General features: G+C 33.2%; 1 protein-coding gene across 1 annotated transcript; it reads left to right on the forward strand.

Annotated features, from left to right (window-relative positions):
• Positions 1-841: 841 nt before the first annotated feature.
• LOC129225867 (nicotinamidase-like) lies at positions 842-1,959 on the forward strand. Its single transcript, XM_054860393.1, has one exon. The coding sequence runs from the start codon at positions 919-921 to the stop codon at positions 1,957-1,959; it is 1,041 nt and encodes a 346-aa protein (XP_054716368.1). The 5' UTR covers positions 842-918.
• The last annotated feature ends 8,902 nt before the right edge of the window (positions 1,960-10,861 follow it).

The raw sequence follows: 10,861 nt of genomic DNA on the forward strand, positions 1-10,861 counted from the left end.
TCCAATTTACTAAATACTATTTTTTAACATACATTTGAAACTACTAATTAAGAGGCACTTTAATTAAGAGAGCTTAATATTATATTCCCACTAATCATTAAAATAGCTGATTGTTTGCACATTTAACAAAATTACTACTTTGATATTAAATTGGCATAAATTTTTAAATATTAAAAGATTTTTTCTTTTTTTTTTTTATTTCCGTGAACAAGGCTTTTTTTAATTTTTTTCATTTATGAGTAAAGTAATTGGAGCTTAGCTGGGCCATAGTTTATGGTTACTTCTAGTAGGTAACACTTTCATGTAAGAATTTAAAAAAAAAAAAAGGTTTCGAAATTGAAAAATATTTGCGTTCAAAAGTTACGTTTTCTGGAGATTGACCCATACAAGCTCATAATCTGAATTTAAAATGAAAAAACTTTAATTTTCTTTTTTTTTTTTTTTTTTTTTTTTGCGATATTTTTTAGATGCAATAGGCCTTCTTTCATGCTTGATTAAGCAATTGGTTATTAAAAAAATATAAAAAATGATATTTTTGTTGCAACTCATTTCCTGTTACATGTTTCATTGTTCTTCATGCAGAGCGAAACATTTCCTGCTATTTTGTTTCAAAGGATTTTTTCCTTCTTTCAAAAGCAGAGAACAGAAAAAAAGTCTGTGTCAGAAGGAAAATGATTCTCATGTTAACAGTGCAATTATGCCGTACAAGAAATTGTGATGAAATCTACAGAAGCCTTTTTCGTTTTCTTTTTAGTCTCCCACGAACGCGTTATGGTAATGGAAAGTGCCCGTTGCCAAGGTTACAGCGTCAAGGTCATTCTGCGGAGCTGTGAATCAGAGCTCTGACAGGAAGACGCAACCGGCTTTTCTACCTGTGATATTTTTGCTAGAGATGAAGCAGACGGAAGCGTTGTGAGTATGGCGTCTTATTTCAAACAAAATTTGGACTTGACAGACTCAGATACTTTGCTTGAATGCATGCAAACGTTTAGTAAAAGAAAAGAGAAATCGCTAAACGCGCAAGAATTTGATGCTATGGCGAGAACACTTCTGACAGATGAAAACAATAAACCGAATGAATTACCTGTAACGGTGTCTGCCGAATTGTTTACTATTTTTGACAGAAATAGAGAACGGAAGATTAAAGAGGAGGAATTCCAAGCAGTTTGGGACAGTTGGATTAAACTATTACTCCATCCAGTAAGTGCTCTTATAATAATTGATGTTCAAAATGACTTTATAGATGGATCTCTGGCGTTGAAAAATTGTCCAGCAAAACAGGATGGTTCGGAAGTTGTACCCGTTATAAATGACATGTTGCAAACTAATAACTTTGGTGCTGTAGTTTATTCTTTAGATTTCCATCCTGAAAATCACATATCATTCTTTGAGAACTTAAAATTGTATAAATTGGCAGAGAATTTTAAACCTGAAGAAGTTGCCCTTTTTGATACTGTTGTGTTCAAAGATCCAGTAGTAATTAAACAGAAATTATGGCCTAGACATTGCGTTGAAAATTCGTGGGGTAGCAAACTGCATGAAGATTTAAAAATAGAGGAAGATGCAATATTCATTTACAAAGGAAGAAACTCTGGAATCGACAGTTATTCTGCATTTCGGGACAATGTGAAGCAATCTACCACAAATCTGAACCAAGAACTTAAAAATCGGGGAATTACGCACGTGTTTATTTGCGGTCTTGCTTTGGACTTCTGTGTAGCATACACAGCGCTGGATGCTTTAGAACTAGGGTATGCTACAGTGGTTGTGGAAAACGCAACAAGAGGTACAGATAACAACATTATTGAGAAAATGAAAAGGAAATTATTAGCGAAACATTGTGTTATAACCTCATCTGATAACCTAGAACATTTACTCAAAGGTAAAAATATTAAAACAGAATTTGCTATTAGTTTAGGCAAACGTTTTGAAAGAGAATCAGGAAAGGAAAATAAATAAAAGAGCTTGTTCAAATGTTTATGTACTTAGTCTTTTTCTTCAAAGGGTTTGAATCTGTTTTTGAGATAGGGTTGCAAAAAGCCTATCTTATCAGAAAAAAAATCAAATCTGTTGGTTTAGTAAAAATGGTTCTTTTAAATGTTTCATATTTTACTTTTTTAATTAAGCATCTAAATTCATTTATTATGTTACGGGCAAAAGTTTAATGACCATTTTGAATAAATTACAGTTGAAATCAAGAACGATTCTGGAAGTATTGAGTAAGAATTATTTCAACCTAATTTTGAAGGGAGGGGGGAATGAAATGTTCAAAATTTAAAAATGAATTAACATTTTAAAGAAATACGCTGAAGTATGTTTGAAGCAAATACAGTGCAAAAACCAGGTCCGTGTCCAGATTTTCATAAAGGGACGGGTTTTGAAAATTATAAATCTTTATCTGTGGGGGGGAGGGTTCAATCCCTCACAAACTTAATTTTTACCTCAAATTTTCGATCCCAGTATGGCATTTCTGTACCTATAAGAATGGCTCTGCCTCCACACTACCTCCAAGCTCCAAAGGATAATTCCTGCTGCACAAGTGACCGTAGTATACAGCTTCTTTTTAATAAAACCTTATCAGTTTTATTAGAAAACCTTATTCGTTTTTTTTTAAATCAAATTTGTTTACAACGCGGTATATTGCAATTAGTATTAAAAACTGTCCACAGAATCTTTTATATTTCAGCATGTATTACATTCTGAAATAATGTTTAATCAACTAAATAAGAGCTTATTGCAGACGCAAGTTAATTACCAAACACAATCATTAATGCATAAGTAATATTAATGCAGTTAAGTAAGATTTTTAATTGACAAATCATTGAAATATTATTCCACCACAGTTTTTCCAAAATATCATTCTAGTTTGTAAAAAAAAAGGGGGGGGGGGGCTTTCTTTTTTAACGAAGCACTGCACACAAACTTTCACATTAAAATTAATAAAAGTCAAATATACATTCTCTTGGCTTATTATTTCTCCCCAATGGGAGGGGTTAAACCCCTAAAACCCTCCCCTTGGATACAGCTCTGGTAAAAACAATAAGATTTTAATTGGACTATTCCCTCAAAAGTCATGAGGCACGGAGGGGTAACATTAAATTAAAAATTTTCAATTTATACCAGCCGCTAAGGTGGCTATATTCACCGCCTGCGGTGCTAGCCTCGGCTTTTGGGGTTCAAATCCCTCCTAGAACTTGAACACATTTTTTTTCCTACAAATAAATTGAATAGAGAAACACCTGCATTTAAACTTTTTCAAACAAGATAGGTTTTAAAAAGCTAGCTTACTGAGTAAGAAATTTAGCAATCACAAATTACTTTCCAATTCTTAGGTATACAAGTAATGCTTCGTGATGAACAGAATGGTCTCCGAAAAGGGTAAACGGATCATGATCATTCCAGTGCTGCAGAAATTATGTTTAGGAAAGCCAGGTGTTATGTCTTTTTTTAAGGATCAAGTGTTTCTTTGCAAGAGTTTTTGAAAGGTATTCAAAAAAATTAAATTTAAATACAGGAAATAAAAGACATCACAATTCTAAGAATTGTGGCATTCTTCCCTTGAATTTAGAATTTCAATATAATGATTATTGAGAAGGGATTTACTGGATTAGCTATTATGTACAGTCAAATACTTAGATGTATCTGAAGTAAATTATATATTGTGCTTTTTCTCTCATCCCACCTTTTTCTTGGTTTTAAAATTATTGTGATAGGAATATGAATTTACGAATTATTAGTCATTTTTAAGCAAATGGCACACCTACGAATTATTAATTACCAAGACAGCGATTGAAACTGTTTTAGTAACATATTGAATATTTTCACATTACATTACATTGTTTTTGAACAACAATTTACATTTTTGAAAACCCCTCGCAGGAAATTTTTCTGACTGCACCACTGACTGGATTGGATGTTCTTCCCCCAACTCCCTACATTTCAGAATGAAATCTTAGGATTTCAGTGCACTGCCAGAGAATAGGATTAATGAATTACATATTAGCATTAAACCTAGTAACTTATAAAATAGTCCCATGCAATAAGGCAATGATCTTTGATTTTCCCCAAGCTGGTATCAAATCTTGAAACTGCCACTTTTCCCCATCCTCTTTCAAGTTTTTATATCGAGTGTAAATAGAATAAAACACACACACACCCAGAAATGGGGCGAGTTTGCCGCCCTGACTTGCACCAACCAAGATCTAGCACTTAATTGGGTTAACCACCACTTTACCTGGGGAATTCGAGATCAATAACCACAATGCTGAAAGTAATTAACCACCACGCATCTTTGCATGATAATACTAAGATAAGTGTAGGGGGTTGGGTGAAAAGAACAACTTATGAAATTACCCTTTTTAAAGTATTGGCTGGATTTATGAGATTCAGTTATCTCTATCCCTTTACTTTTTGTTTTACTGTTTTTCAATAAAATAATGGGGTCGTTTCCGAAATTTTAAAAGCATTTTTTTTTCTGAAAGAGCACGCTTAAAAACATAGGATCAGATAATTTTTTATATAATTTGACTAAGTTTGATATTTAAAAAAAATAATTTTAATGGGTGTGCTTTCATTGTTTACACTTCCGTTGAAGACATCACAAATGATGAAATACCATTTACAGATCACAATATTTAATTTGCTTATTTACTCACATGTGTTGGCAATGATATGGTTGATAGCAAGCATAGAGCGCAATATTTAACTTACTTTTTGATTACCATAACGTGGAAATGCCGTAGACAGATGCGCCAAAGTGCATCATTTGTGACGTCATAAAGACCACGCCTTATTTACAAAATCGGAAATTTAAAAAAAATTAATTAAAAATTAAGCGTTGGGAAATTGAAAGTTTTTTTCTTGCTCCGTGTTTTTTTTTTGCTTATTCTATCAATTTCAGTGACTAAAAGTAGTACTTTTGATTGAAGGAAACAACCCCATTGCATCTATTAGTGAAATTAAATAAAATGTATAAATTTCTTTATTATGCTGAAAAGTATATTTTTGAAGAATCAAGACTAGCCAGTAAAAAGCATAACAGTAGGGAGTTTAGGGGAGAAGGAGAAAAGTAACTAGAGACATTTACTCTTTTAAAAATGCTGGCTGGATTTATGACATCCAGATATCTCTTCCTCGTTTAGTTTTGCTTTGCTTTTTTTCTCTGAAATAATTAGATGTGAGCAAAAAATGAAATTAAAATTTATAAACACATTTATTATGCTGAAAAGTATGTATTAACAGTAGTAAAGGTTGACAATAGAAACGCTAACTCGCAGCAAAGAGAATTAGTTGAATATGGAAAAAAAGTCGAAGCACAAAATGTGTCATCTACGAAAGTCTCTGAAGTAATTTTGGTTTATATTTATAAAAGAATTGAGGGAAAAAAAATTTAGAGAAAATAGAGGGAAGGGGAGCCAATTTTTAAATAAAATATATAGGTATATAATAATAAAAAAAACCCTTTGTCCTAAAAAGCCCTCTCTTTTTTACATTGTAGTTCATACTTTAAAAACCTATATTCTTTTTGATAATAAAACCCCAAATCACGACTTTAGCTATTAAAGATTTTGTTCATTTCATTTTACTGGAAAAAAGTAGATTAAAATCCATGATTTCTTCCTGGGGGGTAAAGTTCAGGGCAGGATGGGAAAATTCAGTCAAAATACCTCAAATATTTGAAAATTTTCCATGAAAACGAACAATAGGGAAGTTTTTGTTTTTAAGTGATAGCATGATGCATAGAAACATCCGAGAAAATGTTTTTACTTTCTTCTATATCTAATATATAAAAAAAAGTTTTGGTTTCATGCAAATTTTCGAATTTTGACGGACTCAAACGTTTTGAGGTGTGTTGAGTCCATTTCGACCATTTTTGGAAAATGTTCGTCTATGTGTGTCCGTCCATATGTGTGTGACCGGTTTTTTGTTGCCGCTCTATAGCAAAAAGTACTGCATGAAATTAAACAAAACTTGGTAAACTTATGTGCCCATTGGTTTTTGGTGCGATTTTCTCTAAGAGGGGTGGAGCAATGGAACGTTTCTTGAGTTATGGGTACCTGCTATTCCCCAGGAAGTAACAAGAAGAATCAAACAAAATTTGGTCTATACGTTGCCCTTAACATGTACAGGTGCCGATTCAATTTTGGTGTCACTAGCTCACAAAGGGGCTGAGCTATAGAATGTTTTTTGTCGTCACTTGTGTCTGCTATATTTCAAGAAATAATGAACGGAATCAAACAAGCCCCTTAGATGGTACAAGAGCCGATTTTATTTTGGCCTCAAGAGCTGAAAAGGGTGTGGTGCAATCAAACGTTCTTTATTTCATTACGAATGCTATATGTCTAAAAGTAATGCTTCGTTCTGGTTGAAATATATGTGAATCCATATGTAAACAGGCTTTGGTTCAATTTTGACGCCAATCGCTCCAAGAGGTATTGATTTTTTTTGAATAAAAATAGCTTTATTAATGCAACAATAAGAAAGATAAATCGTAATAGATTGTCGTCTGCGTATTTCTCGTGATTTTAATTGTATGGTAATGATCGGAAATATTATCTCAATGTTTTAAAATTTTAACTGTTGGCATCTAATTTTTGTTAACAAATAAAATTTGTAACTAGTTCAAGCAAGGCTTTAAAAATAACTTTCAATTTTCGCTCTTTACTTTGCTTTTGCGATAATTTGGAAATTGGGATGGTCCTCAAGTTTTTGTGCGTGTAAGTTTACTTTTTCTGGGAATATTGCTTTCTCCTTGAGCATGGGGAGGAGGTCAAAATTCATAAGAAATATATAGAGGAAAGTTTCGTGTTGGATACAACATACTAGTTTGTTATGTGAATGAGTAGTAATTAGCATAAGTATTTAAATGGTTTTTGAAGCATGTTACAACCTCCTTTAACTGAACTAACAGGACCCAAAGACAATCCGCATAAACAATAATCTGGGTTATAAGCAGAACAGGTACTGAAATATGCAGACTTATCCTTTATTACAGCAAAAAACAATGGTTTGCAACCAAATTACATAGAATTGTTTCCTGCAAACACTTCATCATTTATAGTTCAGCTGCAGTTGTGTCAGACTGATTATCCTAAGTACACCATCATGTTAGATCACTCTAATTTATTGCAAGACCTATGCCAGAGTTGTACTTTTCATCAAAATAAAACGAAACATTTGAAGGACTTATAGTTCAGCTAAAATAATTTAAAATTATTTATATAAATACAAAAAAAAATTTTAAACTCTACAAATTCGATCTGGATAAACGGGGGCCACACAAGGTTGGCTTTATTCTAGATGCATAGTAAGCTGGGTTGCCAGATTTAAGAACAGTAAATACGGGACAGGCTTCGAGGAGTGAAGGGGGGGGGGTATTTTTGAGGGAAATCATTAGTTATGTATTTTTAACGGGTGATAAACAACCATGTTTTAATAGCTTTCGGAAGATTTCTCTCAGTATGTTTATGGGTGAGCACATTTTTGAAGGAACTCAAACTCAAATAATAGAGCAAGCAATAGAAGGAAGTTCAGTAAACATATTGACGTTGATAGAAACGGGTGCTGATTAGTTTTTTACATGCGTCCGCTATAAGTTAAACGGTGCAATCAAAAAATTTTCTTGTTAAATATGACAACTTTATCTGAAATAGTAATGCAAGGAATCGTATAGCAAAACTTGTTTTTTAATGAAATACCTGCCAATGGAGAAATCTGAATAGATAAAATAATTTTAATGCACCATTCGCCACTTATCGCTTACATTCATTTTTTTTTATACAACTAAGCTATTAAGAATTTCCTCCATTGTTGAAAACTTATCGTATAGATCATCTACTGATACTTCATTTTCAATATGTAACTGTTCTATAATAGCTGACAAGTCAGAAAACTACTTTACTTTATCCATTAAAGCCATTCGTCTCAAAACAAAAATATATCTATGGGGGGTATCTATGAAATCAAATTACTTTCTCATGCAATTCAGAGATGTTTCAAAAAAATTCTGGTATCCCTCAGTCAGACATTGTATTTTTCTACCGTCTAGATGTTTTAAGATTTTAGTGACGAACAATTCATAAAACTTATCTTCAAATATGTTCTCTAGCTGTTTCACCAAATGTGTCATAATAATAACGTTATCAGCTGCAGTTGTAGATTCACTTTGAAGTTTTTTCCGTGTAACTTCAAAAACGGGGGACAAAGAAAATGGAAAACTAATGCAACCTTATTGGTTTCACATGTTTCAACTGTACTTTCTTCACTTAAAAGCAATAATTTTCTGATAGGCTTAGGGATGGATTTTCCCTCACTTATAAAATAATTCATGAGATAAGGCAAAGATTTAATGAGTCGATCTGCAGCAGGAGCTAAACTTAGCCATTGGGTCGGGATATGTTTTAGTTGCTCTTTAAACTCTAGATTAGCAAACTCAAAAAACCTCCTCCAGGTCATTCCGTTTAGTTGAAGATCGAGAAAAATGTGAATAAATTTTTAAAAAATAGTTTTGACATCAATTTCTAAAACATCAACAGCATGGCGAAATGTAGTGTTAACTATATGAGCTAAACACCCTGACGTAAATTTTTGTTTTGCTTTCTAAGTTGACCGCTTTATTTCAAAATTAACGTTGGTATTGTTGGTTGAAAATGATTAAACTGATTGTAAATCCAAGTCTGACTTAATCAAAGCTTTAGTAAGAGTCAAGCAGTTGACTATAGAGTCAGCCGTCTCGGAACTTTTTGCTCTTGGATTTTCTTACTGCTCTTTATTTAACACATTTTTTGTTTTCTTATACTTTTTTCCTTTAAAATAGTGTCACGTTTTGTACAATATTGTTATTAGCTAGAATACTGGACTTTAGTAGTCCCATATGGAAGTTCCCCGGGACGCAGGACAATTTTTCAAAATACGGGACTGTCCCTTGAAATCCGGGACGTCTGGCAACCCTGATAGTAAAAGAAGTAAAAACTAGTTTCTGCATCAACAAAACAAAGTCATTTGGCAACAACAGGCAGTGCCAAAGACAAGTGTTTTTTCTACTTTTCTTTTCAACCCAAATGGAAAAAGAAGGGAGCAATGGCTTTCCATAATTGTAGCAGAAAATAGTTGGGGGAATCATGGGTGCCGGCGCCCATATGTAAAATTATAAAGGGGGGGGGGCTCAGATATTTTAACCATGGTTTAGCATATTTTCCCCATGGAAACCAATTTCAGGACAGATTCGAGTCATTAAAATTGGACATTTTTAATCACTTATTCATTAATGGCTGGAGAAGAAATATTTTTTCATTTTTGCAAAGAAAAAAGTATTAAAAACAAGAAAGTTCTAATTTCTAAGAGGGGCTCAAGCCCCCCCCCCTTCCCCCCAATATGGGCGCCCTTGGGGGGAATCCTAACCTGGCAGCATTTACAAAAATCCTAATAATAGTATTATTTTCCTGCCAGGTTAGGTTTGCCGAAACTGAGATTCTAACTCCTTTTCTACCATTGTGTTTAATTTTCTACCATGTGTTGTGTTTGTGAATAACTGGACTGCATGTGTGGTGTGTTTGTGTTTGATTCGCCAAAAGATCGCCAACAGTGATAAAACTTACAAGGAAAATTTAAGTTAGTACTAGGACCTACTACATCAAGTTTACCATAACATTTCCACAGTAGAAAGAAGCCATTAAGAAGCTGTTTTGCAATAGTGAATCTCTTAATTTCTCTTTAAAAAGCATACTGTTGAAGTAAACTTTGGTAAGGTGTTTTTGGTTCAGCCTTTTTGAAACTAGTCTCCAAAAAAAAAAGTTAACACAGTATAATAAAAGCATCAAGATCAATGCAGAAGAGAAAGCGACACAGCACATAGTGACATCAGAAGCAGTGAAAAATGGCCACATCTTATTTTTAACGCTCGGAATTCTCAAGAATTAATTAAAAATCAGTGTTTGATTTCCAGAGTTTTGCATTTGTGAATATTGAAAATTTATAACTGTCAAAAAAATATCTAAGCTACAAAATTAGAATATTTTTATTGGTGGAACAATTAGTTGTGAAAAAAAAAACACATCCAACTTTGCAATGTGGGAGGAAAAAACGTAATAGCCAAACAATATTGCTGCTTTTTATCATCCCCCTCCCCACACCCCCCAATCCCTCCAAGCATTAAGATCAGAGTTGAATCCCTCTCTCAGTGCAGATATCCAAGAATTAGATCATTTATAACCAGGGTTTGAAGATAGGATATGCAAATATCATTGGCATCTAGCATTTTTGTTTTCGTTGCCAAAATAATCTGTTTCCAGCATAATCTTTAAACAATTCATATTGCTTAGGCAGAGCAATCACTGTTAATGTCATGACAGTTATCTGTTTGTTAAAATATCTCAAAATGGCTTAGCTTTACTAGCAAAGTTATGGATGAGTAAGCAAGTAGTTATTAAAAACCAATTTCTTTTTAAGTTTTGAGAAACTGACACTGTTATTTAGATGTATGCATGTGTACTAATGCTAGGGGAAATAAAATACAGGTCAATTGGCTTAACTATTTAAATTGTAGCCATTGGTTGATTTATTTAAATAAAAAGTCAATCGTCAAAAAGGATACTGGCTGTAAAATTACTCATTTTAGGTACAAAATATGACAATTGCCTGCTAATTTTGAATGGTTATAACTTCCCTAAATGCAGCCAAAGATAGTCTAAAACTATATTTTAGACTCCAATTTGAAGAAAATAACCAAGAGGGTCCTTATTCTCCCATTTGTGCCTAAACACTACATTTTTGATCCCCCCGTCCCTCAGTTTTTGTGCTGATATGTTAATAATGACTTCCTCCGAAACCAGAAGCTGGATCCAACCTTACACCCTGCTTCTTT

Source organism: Uloborus diversus, chromosome 1 (assembly GCF_026930045.1).
Source record: "Uloborus diversus isolate 005 chromosome 1, Udiv.v.3.1, whole genome shotgun sequence".
Classification (NCBI taxonomy): Eukaryota; Metazoa; Arthropoda; class Arachnida; order Araneae; family Uloboridae; genus Uloborus; species Uloborus diversus.

Bases quoted from the DNA above. Each gene is read 5' to 3' on its own strand.
- LOC129225867 (XM_054860393.1), top strand. From the start codon at position 919: ATGGCGTCTTATTTCAAACAAAATTTGGACTTGACAGACTCAGATACT.